We start from the raw sequence: 25,359 nt of genomic DNA, 5'->3' as shown, positions 1-25,359 counted from the left end.
CGACTGAGCGATGGACACTTACACTTACTTACACTATTCTCCCCCATCAGAACCTGCTTTTAGAAAATCAAAGCGCACGGAGGTCCCTGGGCCACGGCTCTCGCGCGGCGCCTCCCGCGCTGGCCCACCAGCAGGCGCAGTCAGCAGAGGTGCCGGTCTCAGCAGAGCGGAGCCCGACGGCGTCCTCCAGAAACACGCTAACCCCAGATCACAACTCCCCGTGATGCCACCCAGCACCATCCCTGTCACACGAATGAGCGTGCACACTTTGCTCCTACAAGCTGCCTTGGGACAGGCCAGCCTGCGTCCCCAGACACGAGACCCGGCTGCTCTAGGGAGATGTTCCGAGGGGTCTGACCCAGAACAAGAGCAAAGGACAGAAGCAGCAGAGACTCCACCAAGCTCCGCGCCCGGGGCCAGGGAGGGAGACTGCTGTGGGGGCGGGCAGGGCGACCCCGACAGGCTCGGGGTTTGCGAGGATCAGGGAGGATCAGGCCATCGGTGCACACAGCTCCTAGCAGTGCCGGCTGCGTGTGAGCACCAGAGGCACGGTCGGTGCTATTCTGTCCTATTCTGCCAAATTCTCAGCTAAGCGCACAGATCCTGGCACAGTGGTGGTGATGCCAGGCACGCCAGACCCATGAGGCAGGAGCCAAGGGTGAGCCCTCCAGCCCCTGGGGGGACCGTGCCTTCCCCCCTTCCTGTTTCAGGAGACAGTTCCTCCAGTCGCGACATTTCCGGGCTACATGTCCTGTGTCCTTACATAACACCTTTGGGGAATTGGGTCAACACCGAGGGATACTTGAGCCAACTTGCTGAGGAGGACGCTCCCTATGAAAAGATAAGGTAAATTTCCCCAGGCAAGCTTCTGCCCTTGTGGGGAAACAGCTCCTGGAAGACGATGCTCCCGGGGGCCCGAGGCGGGACCCCTGTGTGAGGGCGCTGTGCCGGCCGGGTACACGCTGACCTGCTCCCTCTGAGGCAGGGCTGATAACTGGGAGGACGCTGGGGTCAGGCCCACCTGCTGACCCTGGAGCATCTCCAGGGAGGCTGGGGGCAGCTGGAAGTCACTGGGGGTGAGGATGGTGCAGCGCCCATGTGGAAGCAGATTCTGGTGCGGGGACACAGGGGCTGACTAGGGCCATTGTGGGGTCCTCCCCAGAGTCTGTGGGCGTGGGCTCAGCTCCCCCACCAGCCCTGGGACCCCAGGCTGAGCAGTCGATCACGAGGGGACTCAGGCCCAGCCACCAGAAGGCCAGCCCCATCACGGCCCCACCAAAGGACCCAGCACCACCAGCTGGACCAGCCCTGGGCCCCTCACACTCCACGGCTAGCTGCATCAGGACGCAGCCTCACCGCCAGCATCTAGCGACCTCCACACGGGCGGGGCCTGGCAGCCGGGGGGGCCGGGGACCAGCAGTCCAGCAGTGTGCCCACCGCAGTCAGCCCTGTCTGCACAAAGGCACCCATACGAGCGCGCATGGGGCCCCGCTGGAGCGCACAGCTCCGGCGTCCAGGGGGCTGGGTGCTGCTGGAGCCTCGGGACGTCTCCAAGATTGGGAAAAGTACCCGGCTCACCTGGGACACACAGACACAGAGAAGTAGGCGAAATGAGGGAATGAAGGAACGTTTCCCCAGTGATGGGGTACAATGAACCCAAGAAGAACCAAGCAAAGTGCAGATAAGAAATCTACCTAACAGAGTTCAAGGTAATGACCCGAAAGATGCTGAGAGAACTTGGGGAGGAGAATGAACACAGTAAGAAGTCTAACAGAGTCAGAAAATATAAAGATGAATCAAAGAGCGCTGAAAAATTAGAAATGCACTAGGAGGAATCAAGAGTAGACTAGATGATACACAGGAGCAGAGCAGGACGCTGGACGACAGAGCAGTGGGAATCACCCATGCCGAACAGAAAAGAAGAATTTTAAAATGAGGACAGCTTAAGAGAGCTCTGGGACAACTTCAAGGTTATTATTTTTCACATCATAAGGTCTCAGGAGGGGACTGCTCCATCCACACACAGCTCGATCTGTGGGATTTACCTTCTGTACCGAGGAGGGAGAAACAACCCAAATATTCGAGCTGTGTTATGCTCCTCACTGGGTCAGTGAGTTTGAGGAAGGGCCATCAAGTGCCTGAAGAAATGCCAAGCGTCCAGTGACGTCTCAGTAAACCTGGGTGATGAGCAGACTCCAGGGACCCAGGCGTGCCCTCAGTGGGGGGCTTCCCTTGGCTGGCATCCAGGCCCCTACCTCACGCTGGACAGAAACGCTGGGTTGAACGAGATGAAAACTCCCCACCTCGCTTCCCTCCATGACCTTCCACAGCGGCTCCCGACGCGCTGGGCCCGGGACCCTGGGCAGAGTCCTCCCGGCTTCTGCAGATGCGTGCTTCCCGGAACGACCGCCACGTCCGCTCTGATTCAGGTCGCTCAGAGACGAGCGGGCCGCTTACCCCTGTCCTCTGCACGGCTCGGAAGGTGGCTCTCTGGAAGGACAGCTCCCAGGCGGCCAGCTCGTTGCCCAGCTCCACACCGAACACGTGGCCCTCGCCGTGGCCCACGAGGACGCTGAAGCAGAAGGGCCCGTGGTCCCCGCCGTCGGGATCCTGGAGTCCCAGGGAGAGGCTGGCTTGTGCCCAGCAGTCGTCTGGGAGCCAGAGCTGAAATGCATGGGGGTGATGCCGGTTAGAGGGGGATGGCCCCCAGGACCCGCCCGGGACGTGCTCCACAGGGACCCCCCGCAGCAGAAGCCCCCCGACACCGCTGCGGCAGAGACGAGCCTGTAAGGTAACTTCCGTGCGTCACCTGTGTCCCACTCCCTACACGCTGGAAATGCCTTTCACCTGCATTATCAGCGACCACAGTCTGTTTCTACGTTTAGCTTCCAGGACAAAGATGAAAGTTATGAAGTGTTTATGCTGAAGTTTATCCCCAAGCCAGCAAATGCTGAATTCAATGAGGCTCCCCAGCTGCGCCCCCGGCCGTGACCTCAGACGGGGACGCCCAGAAACCACACAGGAAATAGGACATCAGGTCGTGAGCCAAGAAGAGCAAACCTTCGGTCACGGACCTGACTTCTCAGAAACTGTCCACGGCTACCAACCTTGAGTGTCAGGACTGCCCACCAAAGAAGAAAGGACTCTTAGTGAGTGTTTGTGTGGGGGAAACTGCGGCCATGTTCTTTCCTACGCTGGGTGTGGTTTAGGGGGCTGTGCATTTCAATAGAATAAAAACAGGCTTTGGGGCCAGACAGACAGCACTTGGGACCTTCCCGGCCAACTGTCAGCTGTTGACCTTGAGATTTTACTTCTCCCTGAGTGTCCCACTTGAACCGCAAGTCTTGGGCTAATTAAGGGATGTCGGGAATGAGGCTGCGGCTCCTGCATCCTCACCACGCGGCTCACGTTCTGCTTACACCGAGCACGCCGGCCGTCAGGCAGGTTTGAGGGGGCACAGACTGAGCTTGCACGTCTAACATGCAGCGAACGGGCTCCTGAGTGCATCAGCGACCACACAAGCCAGCATCATGCTTCCATCCACCCACCCCGAGGCGCCCCCCTGCCCCAGACCCTGTGAAGAGAGACCACCTAACGTTCACTCTTTGGAAAACAAACGCAAAGACTGTTTTAAAAAATTACCTGACTGGAGAAGGAAATGGCAAGCCACGCCAGTATTCTTGCCTGGGAAATCCCATGGACGGAGAAGCCTGGTGGACGACAGTCCATGGGGTCGCTATGGCACCAACGCCACTTTCAACTTCTGTCTTCTGTCTCTGCAGCACTTCTATTTGTGCTACGGTCATTTTATTGTTTGAGTTGGATGTTGCATTTGTGCAAAGCCCTTGTTTGGATTGTGTAAAAGTGAAAAATACCAAACAATTGTCAAAAGAAAAATTAATCTGTGATCCCAATTTGAAGATAATCTGGAAAATTAGTACATTCATCATGTAAGGTGAAATATGTCTGACCGCCTTAAAAAAATTACCTGGGTCTTTCCTGCTTCTATTTATTTGAAAATATGATAGCAGCAATATAGGAAATTTAAAAGACAGATAAGTCCATTATGACTGCCTTTTGTCATCTAATTTGTTTTTATAGTCCCTCCAGGCAATGCATCCAGATTCCAGATCACTGGTGGCTCAGAGGGTAAAGCCCTCTGAGGGTCTGCCTGCAGTGAGGGAGACCCAGGTTCGATCCCTGGGTGGGGAAGATCCCCTGGAGAAGGAAATGGCAACCCACTCCAGTATTCTTGCCTGAAAAATTCCGTGGACGGAGGAGCCTGGTAGGCTACATACAGTCCATGGGTCGCAAAGAGTTGGATACAACTGAGCGACTTCACTTTCTTTCTTTCATACCTCTTTGTACACATAATTCTATAAGTGTGTAATGTGGTTTTAATGGAGTACGTAAAATGCGCGATCACATTGAAACTTTCTCTCTCAGTGGTTTTTGAACGACTCATCCGACTTTCACTGATTTAAACGCACCACTGTATATCTCCACGGGCACAGCTATCTGACGCCTGTGGCTTTCTCGTGTAGACTCAGTTCCTAAGCCTGAGTTCGTCTGATGGAGCAGTCAAGTGCGTGTGAGTCTTCATCTGAATGGACAAGCCTCAGCTCTATGTGCAAGAACAAAGAGAAGCATTAAAAACAGCCTTTGCCCAACCCAAGAAATCCCTGGGAAGGATGCTTAAGGGTTTCGCAGATGTGACTACTTCCTGAAACTAAATCTGTTGAGCCCCACAAAGAATGCTGAGACACTGATGCTGAGAAATGAGTGAGGTTACTGACATGCACAGCTCCACCCCAGGTATCTCCCAGGGCCCTTTTGGAGACCACAGGCTCAGTTCTCCTGAACTACAATGTCTCATTATGACCAAAGACTGGGAGCGACTTCAAACCTAAGGTCCCTGAGCTGCTGTGGAGACTGAGTAACTAGGCCCCCACTCCTTTCCCACGCCTCAACAGCTACCATGGCCCCGTGCCGACTGCCCACCACCTCCCCGGGTCTGCCACCCTCGGAGAGCCTTCTGAGTCCTCTCTCTGCCCCTTGGAGACGGAGATCTTATTAAAGCCGCCGTCAGCTCTACGGAGCCCTCCACATCCCTGGAGGGTGAAGGCCCAGGACGTCACCCTGTCCTCCAAGCTCTGCACGTGGGACTCTCCCTCCGAGGGGTCCAACCAAACTGCAAGACTATCTCCACCAACGGAGACACCAGAGAGGTCCTCTCCTTTTGTCGGGGAGTGGGGGGTCGGGGGTTGCAGGCGGGGCCCACCTGGCCCACGCTCGCCTCCTCACCCAGCTCAGGGGCCCCCGCTTATTCCAGGGGAGTTGAGGTCAGTCTCTGCCCGCACTGAACATCGTCCTTGTCCAACTTGGATGGGTACGGTTCTTCCAACGGGACCTGAGGAGTCACACTGCCATTATTCACATGGGTCCAGCGAGCGGCAGGTGGAGAACAGGTCCCAGAGGGAAGCTAGAGCGCTTCCTGCAAGGCCAGTGCTGCCGACAAGTGAGACAAACCAGCACTCACAGGTGGGATTTCCAGGGCGAAGGGCTGCTCACATTTTGATAGATCCCTCCTCCCATCGGTACCAACCTTCCCATCTTTGACACTCTAGGCGGCAAACATATCACTTCATGATTTTCACTTGCATTTCTTTTTTTATTTCTGTTTAAAAATGTTTTATTATTGGAGTAAGGTTGATTTAGGGCTTCAGTGGTAAAGGTGGTAAAGAATAGGCTCAGTGGTAAAGAATTCCACTGCTAATGGAGGAGACGTGGTTTCCATCCCTGGGTTGGGAAGACCCCCTGGAGGAGGAAATGGCAGCCCACTCCAGTACTTTTGCCTGGAAATTCCATGGACAGAGGAGCCTGGCTGGCTACAGTCCACGGGGTCGCAAGACAGTCAGGTACACTGACAAGGCACACACACACACACACACACACACTCCCCACACACCACACACACACATAGACATACACACACCAAAAACACACACACAAAGACACACACACACCACACACACAGACACACACGCATACATTCCCCACACACCACACACAAATATACCACACACACACACCAAAAACACACAGAGACACACACACACCACATACACACAGACACACACACACACAGACACACAGACACACCACACACACACACAGACACATACACAGACACACCACACACACAGACACACAGACACACACAAACATACCACACACACAGACACACACATAGACACACACACACAGACACACACACAGAGACACAGACACACAGACACACAGACACACACAGACACACACACACACACACAGACACACACAGACAGACACACACAGACACACACATACACACAGACACACAGAGACACACACACAGACACACAGAGAGACACACACACAGACACACACACCAAAAACACACACACACAGACACACACACACAGACACACACACACCACACACAAGGGTGATTTACAATGCTGTATTAGTTTCAGGCACACAGCAAAGTGATGCAGTTATACATAAGTGTGTTGGCGCTCAGTTGCAAAGTTGTGTCCGACTCTTTGTGACCTCATGGACTGCAGCACTCCAGGCTTCCCTGTCCTCCACTATTTCTTGGAGTTTGCTCAAATTCATGTCTACTGAGCTGGCTATGCTACCTAACCACCTCATCCTTTGCCTCCCCTTTCTCCTTTTAGCTTCAGTCTTTCCCAGCATCAGGGTCTTTCTCAATGAGTTCGCTCTTCACATCAGATGGCCAAAGTATTGGAGCTTCAGCTTCAGCACCAGTCCTTCCAATGAACATTCAAAGTTGATTTATACATGTATCTATTATTTTTCAGATCATTTTCCCATTCAGGTTGTTATAGATTATGAAGCAAAGTTCCCTATGCTACCCAATATGTCCTTGTTGGTTATCAGAATGCAAACAGTCCACATTCTTTGCCCCAGAAATTCCGCCTCTATACATTTTTCTTGGTTATACTTGCACACATGTAAAATGATTTATTACATTGTTTGTAATTTCAGAAAAGGGAACAAATTAAATATTCGTTGATAAGGGCTTGGTGAAATAAAGTATGATATATTCATGGAATTAAATACTAGTCAGTGGTATTAAAGAGGGATCACCTCTTTGTGTATATTGAAGATCCGCAAGTTACACTGCGGAGCAAAAAGTGACGTGAGGGTTAGTGCGTATGCTTCCATCTGCAGAGGGAAGAAAGAATCGTGTATGGAAAGTAAAACAGGATTCAGCTACGCTTCAGGCCAAGGGAGCCTGGGCCCCCCGCCTCCAGAGCAGCTTCTGGAAGTTACTCCCTAGTCTGTGCTTCAGAGCCTCAGCTGGAAGACGAACACGATGAGGATTCCCTCGTGGGGGGTGTGGGGTGGGACTAACTCAGGAGGGAGACGGAGCACCCAGCAGAGCTCCAGGACCGGCGCTCACAAAGGGAAGACCCCGGTATCAAGGGCCTTTGCCAAACAGGTGAGTAACTAGTTGCACTGAGAAATGCAGATGGGATATTCTCATGCGGGGAGGGGATATTCACACAGGAGGTGCCTCACTGCTGAGCAGTGCTTTCACTACCCACTATGTGGGGGCTGTTTATAATTTCAGTCACAACTGCCATCAAGTCTGATTGATTTAATTTTCTCATCTCTTTCATGGTGAGTGTGAAATACAGACACATAACTTTAAGAACTAGAAAAAGGAATTTATGGAGAGGAGAAAATGTTGCAGAAACACACCACGACAATCACAAAATTTGATTTCTGGACTATATATTAACGACTATACTTTGAATAATTATGAAAATAAGCCATTAAAAATTATAAAGTACTAGTTCTTAAAATAATCATTTATCTCAATTTTTGAAAGGTGAATTGAATATCATAATTTTAAATTATATGTTCAACATCAAGGACTACAGTCACAAGAGAAAGGGGGAGATTTTGTAAGATCACCGTTTAAAGGCTTCTCATAGGGCATCCACAACTTTCAGTCTCCTTTTAAAAATGTCAAATGCTGTGCATTGATTATTGTTGTTGCTTGTTGCTATTATTTGCCCTGAATTGAGTTTAACACTTTTGCTGTAATCATCCTCTTGGCTAACTGCCTGATTTCAGTTACTTCACAGCATATTTACTGATTAAACATTTTCTCAATCTTTCTGAAAAAATATGCTGGATAAAATAGAAGAGGCTCTATAGTTTATTAATGAAGCTCACATATAAAATATGATGGTTTTTGGAGACATTCCAATACCAAATATATATAGATGTATGTTGTGCTAAGTCACTTCAGTCGTGTCCGACTCTTTGTGACCCGTGGATGGTAGCCCACCGGGCTCCTCTGTCCATGGGGTTCTCCAGGCAGGAACACTGGGGTGGGTTGTCATGCCCTCCTCCAGGGGATCTTCCTGACCCGGGGATCGAACCTGCGTCTCTTCCATCTCCTGCACTAGCAGGCGGGTCCTGTGCCACTAGCGCCCCCTGGAAGCTCTCTTAAGTGTACGGTGGGGGTGGTTTAGTCGCTCAGTCGTGTCTGACTGTGCGGCCCCGGGGACTGCAGCCCACCAGGCTCCTCTGTCCATGGGGTTCTCCAGGAAAGAATCCTGGAGTGGGTTGCCATTTCCTTCTCCACTCTTAGGTGTATGGAAAGCCATACAAACAAGTCGTAAACATAAAAAGGCCAGAATGAAACAATGCGGAGCCTACATAAAATGAAGACTTGAGTGCGCCTCTCTGACATTCTTTGTGGAATTTTGATGAGTGATGGCGGGATGAACCTGTACATGCTCATGTCATCTGACTGTTTTGACACTGGTAAATCTCTCTCTCCCTTTTCAAGCACAAAGGGACGGCTGTTACCATGGACACATCTGGTGTGCAAAGGATGCTTAAACTTACCTTGTGAACCTTAAACAGAACCTCACAGAGGTGATAGGTTTTTTCTGCTTGGACCCAATCCAATGTGCTCACCTGTAAGAAACATAAGACAGACACGTGAATCTTACGTGTTTTCACCCAAAATACGGGGAGCCGTGTGAGGTGACGGAGGTGTTAATTACCCCGGTTGTGGGACTCGCTGGACAAGGTACACGGACATCAAACGGTCACACTGTACACTTTACACATATTACACTTTTCTTAAGTGTACCTCAATAAAACTGGAAAAACGGTTTTAAAGTATACATGAAATTAGATAAATGTTTTCAGGATGAGAGTTTAAACATTTATAACAATAAAGTCAGTCAATGTGTCTTTTCCTTAATTAAGCCTTAAGCAGGAGCAGGACAGCTGGCAAACTGGACTAGACGCCATGGTGGACTCCGACGAGTAGCTGTGTGTTCCCGCCCTTGGAGTCTTGGCATGAGGTTCGAATATACTTACACACATTATTGATTCTAGAACCTGGTGATGGAGGAACTTACCTATTACACAGTTGGGCATCACTTAAGGAATTCTTTTTGGATGCTTTTACCTTAAGTAAAGGACCAACTTTGGGTTAAATTTAAGAATCTAGGGGGTATTGAGTCTCCCAGGGCACACCTCCTCACTCACCCTGCTTCGGTCCTGACCTATCTGCTAAGGCCCTGCTCTCTGTGGGTCTGCAGTGGCCACCTGTGGTTGGAGGTGTCTTTTCTATCCAGTTTTTCTTGCTGACAGTCAGCCTCCTCTCCCCCGCACCTGGGAAAGACCCTTCTCCACACCCGGCTCACGTGATACTGGCAGGTGGAAGCTCAGCCCGGGGGGCGGTGCATCTCCCCCTCTGGGCCACAGAGACCGCTTCAAGGAGAACAAGCCCGGTCAGGGATGCGCCTGAGGCTGAGAAGAGGCTCCGGCTTCTGGTGGAACTGTTTCTTCCCTAGACTTGAAGAGAAGCGCTTCCGCCCTGAGAGCCTCCGGAAGCTGTGTGGGGACCCCGTGGCAGAGGTCACTGATGTCCCTGTGATGGTCATCAGCTGGGACACGGCCCACTGAGCCAGGACGATGAGAGGGGGGCGGGGCCTGAACTCCACTAGCTACTCACTTTTCTGCAAACCCCACAAGGTCTATTCATCAATTCCTGAAAGCAGGTCTCTTCCTTGCCCTCTGTCTTGACACTGTTCTATTTTATCTGAGCACATCTCACCTGAAACAGAGTTGAAACTGTAGATGCTCAGATGTAATATCCTGGAACATTTAAATATTATTGTGGAACACTTACGTACCCACAGAAGTGACAAAGAATAATATTCTATACTGGGTACATAATTGTCTAATATGCCTTCAGCTTACACATCTTCTCTTAATTTATTTCTTTCCAGGTAAATATTTTTTAAGTGATACATTTCCCTACTTGACAACCTTAAAGTTACTTCCGATTTTTCTTGCATATTCATAGCCAAGTGCCACGTAATGTGTGTTAACGCTGTAAGATGCTGTAAAATTGGTTTCATAAGTGCTGTTTAACACATTCTAATGGTGTTTGAAAACACAGCAGTTGAATCATTATTTTTCAGGTTCCAATTTGCAAACAGAAATAACTACTCACTTTAAGCAAGGAAGGTCAAGTACATGAGAAGGCTGGGAAAATCCAGCTTCTCCCACGTTGACCAGCCCTCAGTTATGACCTGGGCGCCCCACCCTCGCTGCTGGCTGCGTCCTCTCGTGGGTACCTGGGCCCAGGGAACCCACGGTCGCCCCCGCCCCAGGCTGCCCCTTCCTTCCAGCCTTTCTCTCCACTTCCCCCCAATTCCTTCAGCGTCTCCCTCCTCTCATCTCGGAGGAGCTCAGAAACCAGCCTTGATGACAGGACTTTCTCTTTCATGGTTCCCACAGAATCTCCGGGCCTTTTGAAAGTTCACTGCAACATCTGACACAGTGTGGTAGACACCCGGCTCCACGCGGGTGGCTGGGCAGCCTTGGCAATGCCTGACGCCCCGTGGACAGAGGGGGGCGGGGGGCCGGACTGGGTCCCAGGGCACATCCCGGGTGCCTCTGGGGCTCCGCTTTCCCGGAGGAATTTATTTGCTCTCCTCCCAACCCCCACCCCGCCCCGCAAGAGAGCTGTCCTGTCATCCCAGCCCGGAGAAGCCAGGTGACCTCGAGCCCCTCCCGTGTGGCCCACCCCTCTGCGGACGCAGAGCCCAGCAGCGGGGGCCAGGATACCGGTAAGATGCTGCGAGTCATCAATAGTCCCCTCACCAGCACGACCTCACTCCTCACGTCAGCACACAGGAGACAGATAAATATAGCGTTAAGAGCTTCACATACGGTTGCTTTAGATTTGGGCAAAGCAGAAATCATTACTGGCAATTTGCCTCTAGCTCCAGGATACAAAAATCCAAGGTCAGACAGAACATATGTGGATTTAAATATGTGTAAATACTCACTGGCCATACTTTGTGTATTGCTTTTACAGTGAGAAGTTGCCGAGTACTAAGCGTAAAATTTCATCTGTTAAATGCAAATGCTCTGGAGTTTCAGACACATTTTAAGTATATAAATCAATCCTTAGTGTTCTGTTTGATCCTATGAGGTATTCAGCTAGCATTTGTGACTTTTTCATACAACTGAGGAAACCTCTGAGCAGAGGGTGGGTGAGGTGTCTGTGTTCCCTCAGCCCGGAAGTGGAAGGATTCCGTTTACAGTCCAAAGCTTCCAGTCGTCAACTTACAACTTTTCCTTTCCCCAAGGCCCTTTTCTCTAAAATTTTGCTGAGTAAATATTTCCATTGTCTCATTAAATCTTTCAGCCTTCAATTTATTTTATTTTTTTTTTCAGCCCCCATTTTAAAATATGCTTTCGTTATTTCGGATAGTCTGTGAAAATTATTTAAACATTTCATTTTAAACCAGCATAATGCCACTATGTAGGAGAAACATTTAAATTTTTTTTTTCTATTCATAAAGTTGCTGTGTTTCTGGTTCCGCAGGTAAGCGGCTGAGCGTCAGCACGCCTGTGTGAGCAGCAGCACAGGCCTGAACGGACGGAAGCGTCACCAATCTTCTTAAAGCCAAAGAGACGGACCGGCCTGGGCCCGACGCGGCCCCAAGACACACGTGGATTGAGAGCAGGGGGTGGAGAAAAGACTCCCCTGATCAGAAGGAAGCAGAGGGGGTATCCCTTTCCTACAGAACACATGTTACAATAAGGTGGTTATCAGGCACAAAGAAGGTTATTACGGAAGGATTAACAGTCAGTTCTCAAAGCAGACGTAACCATCCTTAACACGGCTGCACCTAACAGAGCCTCAGGCCACGAGGCAGGTACTCATGGCTGGTAATGGGAGCGGAGCTCAGAGCTTCCCCCCGGGGACCAGGAACCAGCCGGGTGCCACTCACCACGCGTCTCGCCCTCCAACGTCGGCGCACACTGGGCACTCACGCCCGCTGCGGGAGGTGGCACGGCTTCGCTAGATGGTGGGCAGGGTCAGGATGGATCCGGACTTCCAGCTCCCAGCAGCCGCCAGCCCCGCACTGAATTCATGCAAACCTTAATTTACTGGTGAGAGCCGGAACAGCTGACCTCGGTCCAGAGGCAGCCAGGGCTTGGAGAGAGGACCAGACTTGCTGCATTGCCCTTTTCACCTCTGGGGTCAGCTGAGCATCTGTACCCCCTGAATCCAGAGTCAGGAGCGGGGGCGTCTGTGAAAAGACGTGGTGTACCTGCTGCTACTAAACTACCTGTGACGTAGAAGTTTTAAAACTAAAAAATAGTAGAGGGCAAATCTAGTTTTACTCTCAGACATCTAGACAATAATGCATGTTTTAGTGATAAGCAAGGTTTTCTTTAATGAGCTTTTTCTCGGGGAATAATTTTAGAGGATGAGATGATAAGGTTACAACACCGACTCAAAAGACTTGAGTCTGAGCAAACTCTGGGAGATGGTGAAAGACAGGTGAGCCTGGCGGGCTGCAGTCCATGGGGCCATAGAGAGTCGGACTTCGTCAAAAGCCACCTAAGAAAAGGGAGGAGCAGACGTAAAAGCTGCTTCCAGTTCTAGGGAGGCCAGGGGGAGAGGGAGGGGGACCCTACCCCCAGGGTGCAGAGAGACTAGACGGCCCCTCGGCCAGACCCCTGCTCAGAGCAGAGTGCTGAGCGGATCTCAAGCTTCTGAGCACAGGATTCAGGTGGCAGCAGCTGGCGCCAGGCGAACACACCCCAGCGGCTGAGGTCAGCAATCGATTTGTATGATGTGATGTTTGTGCCACGGATCGATGCCAAGAAAATTTGCCATGGGATTTCAAAATAAACAAGCAGAGCCCGGTGTTAACAGAAATGACACTGTCCAGCCGGAGATCCTGGAGGACCCTGTGACCCCCGGTTAGAATTTCTGTCCGTGAAACTGAAACTGCCATGGGAAGTGGATGAAATCATCTTTCCCCAGAGCAAGTATGGAAATTTGATTAACATTTAAAGCACTTCTCACAACTTAGAAAGTTGTGTGTGGGGAAAACTCATACCCTGAAATCTTAATTAGCAAGAAAGGAAAGATTAGGAGGACTTTCCGGCGCGTGATCTGGGGCATCGCAGGCTTCTCCCCCTGTTCTGCGGCAGGGGGTCCCTCCCTCAGGCAAAGTGGGTGCAGGAAGGCTGACCCTGCCCTCCCCTCCTCCCCTGAACTGTCCTGGGCCAGCGGGGGGCCCCTCAGCCCAGAGCCCCGGAGTTCTGATGCCGGATCTGCCAGCCATACCCCAGCTGCCTTCCGTGACATCGCGGGGCCTGGGCTGAGACCATGGGGGTTATCTGTGGTTATCCTTATGTTTACTTTCCTAGCAACAATGTTAAAGAACCTCACTGCATGTGAGAAAAATTCAGTGATTATGCAAATCTGTAGATAGCTCTCCTGCATAGTAATTCACAGCCTTGGTTTTTGGAAAAACTCAGGTCCCTGGTGGAATCCTGGCTTGAGTCCTGGGGACAGAAAAAAGCTCTGAGGGCAGACAAGCCTGGAGGCATCCGTGGTTTAGTACCCTGTGTTCTGCCACTGATAATCCTTCAGTTTCAACACACAGACCCCAGTTCTGTACAAAGTCAGCACTCAGGAACTTGGAGGGAGTCCTCCTCCTCGGACACGACTTCTCTACCAGAAACTGCTGTTGTTCAATTGCTAAGTTGTGTCCGACTCTTTGCGACCCCATGGACTGCAGCCCGCCAGGCTCACCTGTCTTTTACCATCTCCCACTCATTTCCATTGAGTCGGTGATGCTATCTAATCATCTCATCCTCTAAAATTATTCCCCAGTAAAAAGCTTATTAAAGAAAACCTTGCTTAACGATGAAAGCATGCATTATTGTTTAGATGTCTGAGAGTAAAACTTGATTTGCCCTCTACTGTTTTTATTTTTAAAACTTCTTTACTGAGATATGGTTGACATTCCAAAAGCTGTAAGATGTACCGCACACAACTGGTGAGTCTGAAGATGAGGAGACACATGAAACCAGCACCCCCCGTTTGTCATAAACACGTCCATCACCCCACAGCTGGAGACGACGGTGCTGTGTGGATGTGAGGCGTGTAAACGGCGCGGCCCCCGTGGGATTTGCCATGGGATTTCAAAATAAACAAGCAGAGCCCGGGGGAGGACCCCCTTTGCCTGAGGGAGGGACCCCCTGCCGCAGAACAGGGGGAGAAGCCTGCGATGCCCCAGATCACGCGCCGGAAAGTCCTCCTAATCTTTCCTTTCTTGCTAATTAAGACCCTCAGGGTATGAGTTTTCCCCACACACAACTTTCTAAGTTGTGAGAAGTGCTTTAAATGTTAATCAAATTTCCATACTTGCTCTGGGGAAAGATGATTTCATCCACTTCCCATGGCAGTTTCAGTTTCACGGACACCGGGCTCTGCTCAAGCGTGGGGGCTTCTCAAAGAAACGGAAGCAGAACTACCGTTCGATCCAGCGATCCCACTCCTGGATATTTATCCAAAGGAAACAAACTCTGAGTCTCTAGAGCCCTGCGCCCCCTGTCCCTCACCATTCATAGCAGCCCGGCCACAGACACGATTACAGTGTCCGCTGATGGGTGGAGGGCGGATAAAGAAAACGGGCCGTGTGCGGACAGCAGAAGGGCACTCGGCCCTACAGGGAAGGACACCCTTTCATTTATTTTTAATGGCAGAATAACAACAATGCTGTAGGTGACTTGTATCTCAACTGTTAGATCCTGAAGCGATCAGGTTGTGCTATTTGTTTGCAGCTCTGATGTTCGGACTCAGAAAGTGAATCAGCTTTTACCGATAAACCTCGAGGCAGGGCACACACTGACTGGGTCAGTTTTGAGAAAGTGGTGCTGGTGAGAATTAGAAAATAAATTGCAAACTGTAGCATTCAGCATTAAAGTTCTATTGTGGGCCCTACTAAATCAGGCTGTTTATTTTTATAAAACCTGGAGGACATGAGAGAAAATGTCTTTTTGTGTTTCTTTATTTGACCATGAAGTTAGGAATTTCTGATGAGAAGGCTCTTCTCCTGTTCTGTGGCTCCTTTGACCACATGAACGGTGGTCTGAGAAACCCCCGCCTCTGCACCCCCACCTCCAGGCCGGCTGGTATCTTCAGCAGGAAAACACGCTCACGTCTCAGTGGTTGCTTGAAAAGAAGGGAACCGTGGCCAGCTGATTAATGAGCTTAGAGTAAGAAGAGCCCACAGCAGAATCCTTTCCATCTGTGGACGTGGGGCTGGAGGCTGGCCCACCGCGCACCCTCCCGACCACTTCCAAATGCTGAGCCTGACGCGTCTTCGCTTAGAGAGCAGCCTCCTCAGCGTCCCTCCCAGCCCCAAGGAGGAGAGACGAAGACATAGAAGGATGAGCCCTTCAGCGCCAGGAACCTGGGTCTGAAGGTCTGAGACGAGCCGGCACCTCCCAGTCGCTCACTGACCCAGCCCATGTGGATGACCTGCGGAGCAAAACCTTCAGAATGAACCACCAGGCCTCGTTCAGAGCTCAGGGCCGCCGGGTGGAGGGAGCAGATGACACGCCGTCCACCCCCACAGTCCGACCCGGCCGCGGCCACCCTCCAATCCGGGCACACAGCACGAACGTGTGACACCCGGGTCCAGACTGCGGCACTGGGCCAGGCTCTGAACATGAGCTTCTGAGTTATCTTAGTTTTGGCCAGTGCTGGATGTCTCAGCTACATCCGAGTTCTGCCTTCCACATATATTTAAAAGCAAGTGATTTAATCACATTCTGTTAGAGATTAGTACTTCTAATCTGTCTCTGAGGTTGCAAAAACAACTAGTATATTTTTCCTTTCTGTAGTAAACATATCACTAAGACACATGGGAGAAATGACTCTCTTTATAGCTCAGCTTTCTAAAAACAATAAATGTAACACAACAATATTAGATTCTCAAAACTGGCTTTGACTATCTAGTGACACGCAAGGTGAACTGTCACAAGTCAGAATATGATTAAAAAAGCTAATGGACACAGTCATGCAGCTTAAGAATTGAGTGCATGGATTTAGCAATAAGCTAAGCCCCTGTGCAAGACCCGGGGTGTCTTCCCTGGGTCTCTTATCCCACTTCCCTCTGCATCTGCCTTAGACCACACGCCCTCTGAGGACAAGGCCCACGGCTTCACCTATATCTGCTCCACACCCACGACTGGCAGGGAGGGCTTGTCCTTAAAATATCTTGAAAGAAAGCATGACTCTTTACCTATCACTGTATGTGTGCATGCTAAGTTGCCTCCATCGTGTCCGACCCTTTGTGACCCCACGGACCGCAGCACCCCAGGCTTCCCTGTCCTTCACTATCTCCTAAGGTTTGCACAAACTCATGTCCATTGAATTGGTGATGCCATCTAACCATCATATCCTCTGTCACCCTCTTCTCCAACTATTGCAAATCTTTAAGTCACTAGCAAGCTCAAAAATCTGCTTTGATACCGTATTTATCACCAGGAATCTTACCAAGATTCTTTTCAAGGTACTAATTTAGTAAAGACTGGTAGGACCAAAAAATAAACACCATTCAGAAGGAAAACCAAGTCACAGAAAGAAAACCGCTTGGTGGGTCTCTAGCAACATGGAGTGAGGGTCCCTAAGACCGCAGACACATTCCTTCTGCTGAGGACTCCTGGCAGACCAGGCTTCAGCTCGGATCTCAAACGGGCAGGGGAGAGGAAGTAATTCATCTACATATAGGTAGGGGACCTACACATACGTGAGGGGCCTACACATATGTGAGGGGCCTACACATATGTAAGGGACCTACACATATGTAGGGGGCCTACACATACATGAGGGGCCTACACATACATTAGGGGCCTACACATATGTGAGGGGCCTACACATATGTAAGGGACCTATATATATGTAAGGGACCTACACATACGTGAGGGGCCTACACATACATTAGGGGCCTACACATACGTGAGGGGCCTACACATACATTAGGGGCCTACATATATGTAAGGGACCTATATATATGTAAGGGATCTACATATATATATAAGGGACCTACCTATATATAAGTAAGCTACATATACATAAGGGACCTACATATACGTAAGTGACCTACATATACATAAAGGACCTACATATACGTTAGGGACCTACATATACATACGGGACCTACATATACATACGGGACCTACATATATATAAGGGACCTACACATACATAAGGGACCTACAAATACATAAGGGACCTACATATATATAAGTAATTCTTTTGCCTGTAGGAAGGAAAAACTGTTGGTTTTTCAATCATATATTCAAATGCTGCCAAGTCTCCAACAATCATCTTTCTCTTCATGAAATACTCAGAGATGGCGATGTAGGTCCCACAAGAGGTGGATGATATACTGGAACGTGATACGTGGGAACTTAGCTTAAGATAGAGCTGTAATACCCAGACATGAAAATGTATCAATAGGTAGGCAGACAGCCAGACAGATACGGATGGATGGATGGATAGATGATAGACACATAGATAGATGGATAGGTCCATAGATAGGTGATAGATAAGCATAGATAGATAGATGGATGGACAGATAGATGATACATGGATAGATCCCTTTCCAGGTGGACCAGGGGTGAGCAGGAAGCTGAATGTGTAAGTTCCAGGCTGACTTGGAGGCGCTGGGACTGTTTCCAGCAGGGCAGCAGCAAGCGCTGTTCTCGGGAGGACAGCGTGTTGGGGACAGTCCCCCTCTGATTCCCCGAGGGGCGCCCTGGCTCTCTGGAGACGCGGCACCCGCTGTGGGAGCGTCGCCGCTCTTCCTCCCTCATTTAGTTGACACAGTGCGGGGCGCACGTCCAGCAGGTGTTACATACCGAGGAGCAAACTCGGAGCTCGTCTTCCAGCAAAGATAGTGATGCCCATGCCAGACTGTTAATAACCTGACAGGTCTACAAACGGGATGTGAAGTTAATGCAATTCCATATGTAATTTAATTCTGCCTGGATTAATTAGCAGAGAAATAAGTGATCGCTTAGCTGTTACTGGGAACATTGGCCGCTCTATGACTCTTCTTTAGGTATATGCAGTGCATAAATAATTTTAAGAAAAGCTAACTTTATCTTTTGCATTATGAACTTTCTAATGATTTATTACATATTCCAAGAAATGAAAATATAATTTTATGAACACCTACCTGATTGTATTAAATTAAGGGAATATAACTATTAAAATAAAGGAGCATATTTTTCTTTATCTTTTCTGATTTCATTTTTATTGAAAATTCCTTTTTCTTTGTTTTTTTCACTTGCCTGAGTCAAAGTAACTAGTTAAGCACCCATCAGGTAATAATTATACAACTAGTCTCTTCCTTTCCACAGAAGCAGCTCGAATACCTTAAGTTATTTAAGCCTCTTTTGGTTTTTCTGATTAAGGTATCCACTTTAAGTGAGGTTTTTCAGAAGAAATTTATTTTGTAAAATATATCCTTGCTATTTTGGCAGGGTGACCATATGTCCTGGATTTCCTGGGAAAATTCTAAATTTACTGCTATCATCTTACTATTACTTTTAGGTCTGATGACAAATCAGTCCTTTCATTAGCCAAACATAAAAGTCTAAAAATCTATATCCTATGCCTTTCTTACTATCCTTCCAGGTCTGTCTTCTTTTGTTTTCATGTGTCAATTTCAGTGGTTGTCAAATGCCTTTATTTCTTCATGCTTATTCAAATGTTATTTTTATTACCTTCCAAAATCAATAATTAATTGCTAAAAATGAGGAAAAAATCTTTCCTTTTTAAAATAGGGTCCAACATCATAAATCTAAACTCCTACCATGCATACAAAATGTTTAGCTTTTGGAGAAATGTGAAACAGTCCTCTACTAGAAACTGGGCCTATCAGGGCAGGGCTTAGCTCTCTCACAGCCCCGCACAGCGAGGCTCATCTCTAGCACTTCTTTCTAGATAATCAAATCCACCCCTTGAGTAAACTCAAAGTTATATGAAATATTAAAGTTAAAAAAAAGTTAGATCACCCATTACCACTGTCTTGTTTCGTAGATTAAGAAACCAGGGCTCAGCTGTTAATTTGCTCCAACTACACCACCGGAGAAGGGGTTAGTGGGATCAGAATCCAGGTTTTATTCACATAAGGCCACCAAGACTGATATCACACAAACATGACTTAATACGTGATAACATTTCACTAAGATAAAACCATTGCAAAATCACTCCACTGCTCAGGGGGCCTTTGAAATCTAACTCATTTCATGTCCTTGTGCTGGGAGTTCTGCTCCTCAGATGGTTTTAACTTTCCTTGAACTAGTTCACGGTTCTCTCGTGTGATTCACTGAGAAAGAAGAGTTAATTTCTAAGTAAAACAAAACATGTTTTGATTTCCAGACGGGTGCTCTTTTCAACCTGCCGGGCAATCAAGTACAGTCACGAGAACGCAGTGTCCTCCAAATACGTCAGGTTCAAGTCCTGCGGAAGCGCCATGTTCTCAGCATAATGGGCACTCACGTGTGCGCGTTTCTAGACCGCCGGCCATGCGTGATGTGTCTGGAAAGTCCTGGAGAGGCTGACGTCCCTGTGACAGGACGGAGCCGCTGAAGGGAGGGGCTCCTGGAGGGCACGCTCTCTGCGGTCCTAAAACCACGTGGGCCCCACGGGGTTTCTGGACACAAAAGCCCTTCCGTGTCCCCCGTTTCTTGCTTGTGGGGAATAGGCTTCATTCAGCCTCGGGGACCTTCCCTGGGTTCCAAAAGGCAGATCTCAGCAGCTGTTAATCAGGGACGGGTCGGGATGCGGAGACTAGGGAGGGGCGGTGCAGAAACTGCAGTGCATCCTTGGGGCAGGGTCCTGCCTCGCCCTTAGGGGACACACAGAACAGTATGTGAGCTCTTCTGCAGCATGAAAACCCCACCAGATGAAGCCCTCTTCATTCCAGAGAGAAGGTCACCGTTCGACAGGAACCACTGAAGCCCAGCACAAGACCACCTGATGCCAGCTGGTCCCTGGACAGAAGGAACGCGGCCCCGCACGCGCTGGGGCGCGGATCAGCGCTCCCACCTGGGCGAGAAGATGCCCCGCGGCCTGCCCCCCGCCCCCGGGGGTCACACCGTTCTGAGAACACTAGCCCGCTGTGGCCCCTTTGCTGCGCAAAGCAATAAAGCTGTTCTTTCCTACTTCACCCAAAAGTCTGTCTCCGAGATTTAACTCAGTGTTGGGATCCAGAGGCTGGTTTCAGCCTCAAGAAGACAGACTTTTAAGTGTGAACTATGGGGAGGTGCCTCCTGGGGGAAAAGTCCAAAAGAAACGTCTTGGAAACACAGTGTACAGCAGGAAAACTCCATTCTGTTGCGACAATATGAAATGAGTCTGTATTACCTTAGAGATTTATAGGACTATTGCTCATTAAACAGCTGACCACTCTCATTTAGCTTTGTAAACAGAGCTTTTGTTGCTGTCTAGTCGCTAAGCCATACCCGACTCTTTGTGATCCCATGGACTGTGTAGCCTGCCAGGCTCCTCTGTCCATGGGATTCTCCAGGCAAGAACACTGGAGTGAGTTGCCATTTCCTCCTCCAGGGGCTCTTTCTGACCCAGGGATTGAACCCACCTCTCCTGCATCGGCAGGAGGGTTCCTTACCACTGAGCCACCTGGGAAGCCGGTAAACAAAACTAGTTCTTCATAAATTTAGAAACAACATTACAAGAAATAAAAGAAAAACTTTTCTTTGTGTCTCTTTCCTAATTTAAAAATGTTTCCTAGAGGGGTCTAATTTAAAAATATGTCCAAATTTCTTATTTTTCAGTAAATATTTGATTGGCAGGTATTTACTCTCCTGAATGCCTTTCATTCTTAATTCAAATTTTATCACTCAGCACTTTTTAAAGAGTATTTCTAAGCACTATTTAAAGCAAACTGAACACATTCCTTTTGTTTTCTTGACTTGAGGCTACAATGAACACTTCCTCAAACCCGAGAGATCTATTGAAAGCTCCTGCACCATCTATTTAAAAAGTTCCCACTTACAGCTTAAACTATGACTTTATCAAAAAGGAAAGAGAAAAAGAATGTAGTAACTTCGAAGTTTATTTATCTGATATGCATCTAAGTACTTACTGGCCTAGTAAGTGAGCTGTCCTTGAGTCAGAAAACCAGGTATATTATAAGCTGGACTTTGCTCTTGGAGGGCTTCCCCCATGGCTCAGCTGGTAAAGAATCTGCCTGCAATGCAGGAGACCCCGGTTCGATTCCTGGGTCGGGACAAAATCTGCTGGTGGAGGGATAGTCTACTCACTCCAGGATTCTTGGGCTTCCCTTGTGGCTTAGCTGGTAATCTGCCCGCAATGCAGGAAACCTGGGTTCAATCCCTGGGTTGGGAAGACCCCCTGGAGAAGGGAAAGGCTACCCACTCCAGTACTCCGGCCTGGAGAATTCCATGGACAATATAGTCCATGGGGTTGCAAAGAGTCGGACACAACTGAGCGACTTCCACTTCACTTCACTTTGCTCTTGGAAGGAATGGGCTGAGGAGGCGGGGCTGCAGGACCCTGCTCCAGGTCCCTCCAGGTGAACAAAGGCCTGCGCGCTGCGGCAGGACGACGCCCTCCTCCCACCCCACCTGCAGCAGCGCCTCCCCTGACAGAGGCCTCCCGGAGCGAAACTTGCCAATGAAGAAGCTAGCCAAGAAAATTACACGATGCTGACGACTCTGAATTATACAGGTTGGTCTCAGTCATCAAACCTCTCGAAGCCTCCACAATCATATCTGGGTTATCACTGGATCACGATTCCTTCATAAAATGTAAGTGCCCCTAGATCACGGGTAACCTGACCACCCTCAGGTAGGATGATTCCTGCTACACAATCTCCAGGATAAACAAGCAGTTTTACGGAGTTAACCCTGAAGGTGAGGACCACAACTTCATCACACGTGTGCTAATACTTTTCTGTCAAAATTTCCAAATCAGATTTCAAAAACAGAAAGAGGCAACTTTTGGAGACATTGTGTGATCAACATGAAAACCACAAATCCTACCTGGTCACAAGGAGAACAGCATTTATTTGCCATTTTCACCTGGAGAGAGAGGGAAGCAAGGAGTCAGTATAATTTTATTAATGGCATAATTATTCAACCTGCCTAATTGGCAACTGAAATTAATTAGCTGCATGAAGTGTCCCCAGAAGTAAGTTTCTTTTATAATGCTTTTCTTTCCTGAAAACCAAACCAGAGCACAGAGGAACGTGTGGCAGTGATTCCCATGATGGAACACCCTGGATGAGCACGCTGACACCGCTGTTTCTCAATTATGGGCGCTTCATGTAAGAGAAGCTATGAGGCTGCAGAAGCTTACATTTCAACATCTGAAAAACTGAGGGAAAAGACTTCTGCACACACCATCTCAGGTGACTATAGTTTCACATTTCACACTTCCTCCTTCCCCGATTCTCCCAGCAATCCTGCAACATCCAACCAGCGAGGACATGAAAATCCAAAATAATAGAACGGTCAAGATTGCTGCGGGAATGGCACTCTGCATCTACAGTTCTGGCTCTCGGGTGTTCGGGTTTCCTTCCCTCTGCCCCGCGCAGCAGCCCCATGTGAGAGATTCATATGCAGCCAGGTGCTTCTGCAAATACCAAGCTGCCACCACCCGGCTTTCTCTTTGCCTTTTATCCACCCTGATACCCTTGAAATCAAATGTCGAGTTGGAAAACTGAGGTTTTAGAGAGGGTCTGGTGGGTTTCCCAGGTGGCCCTAGTGGTTAAGAATCCACCTGCCAATGCAGGAGACTTAAGAGATGCAGGCTTGATCCCTAGGTCAGGAAGATCCCCTGGAAGAGGGAATGGCAACCCACTCCAGTATTCTTGCCTGGAGAATCCCACGGACAGATGAGCCTGGCAGGCTACGGCCCACAGCATCGCAGAGTCAGACACAGCTGAAGCAACTTAGCACACACGTGGTACCTCCTGTGTAGAGGAGAGCCCCTGAGGTCTTTGGAATAGAAATCTCACGCATTTCTGCTTCCCTGGTATTTCAAAGTGCTCGGGCAACCACCGTTGGGCAGCTTCCAGAAACAAGTCAGGAGTGAGAGAAACGGCCGCAGGGGGGGCCGTGGGGGCCCTCCCCTCACACCGCGGGCGTCCGAACACCCAGGCCCAGCCTGCCCCCAGCTGGCCTGGACCAGAGGGTGCGAATGTGGGTAGTGGGGCAAGTCACCCGGTGGGGACTGAGGACCACGAGACCGGCCCACGGCCACCTTCGGCCAAGGGCTGGTCTTGCGTGAGCCCCCGCGGCCGTGGCCACGATGTTACTGCCTGGATACGGGGTGCTCCAGGGCACTTCGGAGTTGATTCACGTGCTGCTCCCACCCCATGTGCTTTTAGTACACATTTATTTATTTCAGTATTGACTTTGATCATTACACAGACCATTCAAGGAGACAGAGCACCTGTTCTCTCCTGGGGACCTGCTGTGAGCCGCTGAGAATATCTGGTGGCCGTGCCTCTTTCTAAGCTTCCTCCATGTTTTGGAGAATTACATCTCTAACCGAGTTGGGTTCCCCAAATACATGTCACATTACATCAGTGCATTTGGACAGAGAACATATAAAAGTGTGTGCTCACAGAGACTGCCATGTCGGTACGTGGAAAGGAAGAACAAGAGACAAGGCCAAGGTGAAGAGTCCGGGGGCTTGACTCAGCCTCTCCTCTCAGGCCGGGAAACTTTCAGGTGACTTAACCTTTAACTTTCCTAGTTAGAGATTAGATTTGTTGAGAAGAGAGTACAGTGTGTTTCTCTTTCTGATTTACTTCCCTCTGTACCACAGGATCAAGGTTCAACCACGTCACTTGGACTGACTCAAATGTGCTCTTTTTTACAGCTGAGTAATATTCCACTGTGTGTAAGCACCACAACTTCTTTTTCCATTCATTTCTCGATGGACATCTAGGTTGCTTCCACTTCCTAGCTACTGTGAATAATGCTCTTGACAACCTAGGGGGTGGGGTGGGGTGAGAAGTGGGAGGGAAGTTCAAGAGGGAGGAGACACATGGACACCTGTGGCTGATTCATGTTGATGTATGGCAGAAGCCAGCACAATACTGTAAAGTAATTATCCTCCAAATAAAAGCTTTCTTTAAAAGTAGGTTCTTCTGTTTAATGTTATGACCAACTGTCTTAGGGTTAATCTTAAATAACAAAGAGTCGTGACTATTTCCATGGACCGAAAAGCAAACACGGACTGGGGACCATCTCCACACTCACGTTTTGCAGCATCAGATCGCTGATGTTGGCCGACACTGCCCTCAGCCAGTCGGCACGCTCCTGGGCCGTGTGAAACTGGAGGGGCCCCGAGCTCACCCCATCCAGGGCCTGCACCTGGATCGCGCCGGACCTGAAGGAGGAAGAGAAGAGAGGCTGGGAGGAAGCCCTGGGCCCAGCGCCTCTGGATTGGGAGGGGGTGGTCCTGCCGCCAGCCCCATCAGCCCTGCTCAGCAACGCGAGGCTGCCACCACGGGAGGCACAGCTCAGCCGTGGGCTTAAACTCACCTGTCTCAGCATCCTAGGCAGATATACTGAAATTAAGTTAAAAACCCTAGAATCCCCATTTCCTCCTGACGATGGAGGCTCTCCAAATGTCACTGGGTCGATTTGGCTTATAGTTCTGTTGGAGCCCAGTTTGCTTTTGAGGTTCCACCTGGCCTTTCCACCCACTGTTAAAACTGGGGTACTGAGGCATCCCACTGCTATTGTTGAATTGTCTATTTCTCCTTCAGTATGTTAGTTCTAGCTTCATGTATTTTGCTGTTCTGTTTAGGTGTACATATAGTTATAATTGTTATATCTTCCTGATGATTTAAATATTTATCTTTAAAAAATACCCCTCTTTATTTCTAATAACAATTTTAGTTTAAAATTCTATTTCAT

At 49.2% G+C, this 25,359-nt stretch overlaps 1 protein-coding gene across 1 annotated transcript in view; it reads right to left on the bottom strand.

Moving 5' to 3' along the window:
• SNTG2 (syntrophin gamma 2) overlaps nucleotides 1–25,359 on the bottom strand; it is a 115,399-nt gene that overhangs the window by 6,575 nt on the left and 83,465 nt on the right. Inside the window, exons 12-17 of the mRNA XM_061163246.1 lie at nucleotides 24,697–24,826; nucleotides 22,468–22,506; nucleotides 15,803–15,907; nucleotides 14,635–14,646; nucleotides 8,932–9,003; nucleotides 2,458–2,664 (exon numbers count right to left, since the gene is read on the bottom strand). Coding sequence (XP_061019229.1) covers nucleotides 2,458–2,664; nucleotides 8,932–9,003; nucleotides 14,635–14,646; nucleotides 15,803–15,907; nucleotides 22,468–22,506; nucleotides 24,697–24,826 — 565 coding nt within the window. The remainder of the gene's footprint in view (nucleotides 1–2,457; nucleotides 2,665–8,931; nucleotides 9,004–14,634; nucleotides 14,647–15,802; nucleotides 15,908–22,467; nucleotides 22,507–24,696; nucleotides 24,827–25,359) is intronic.

The sequence above is a fragment of the Dama dama genome, chromosome 16, assembly GCF_033118175.1.
Source record: "Dama dama isolate Ldn47 chromosome 16, ASM3311817v1, whole genome shotgun sequence".
In the NCBI taxonomy this organism is placed as follows: Eukaryota; Metazoa; Chordata; class Mammalia; order Artiodactyla; family Cervidae; genus Dama; species Dama dama.
This window is presented reverse-complemented; position numbering and strand designations above follow the sequence as displayed.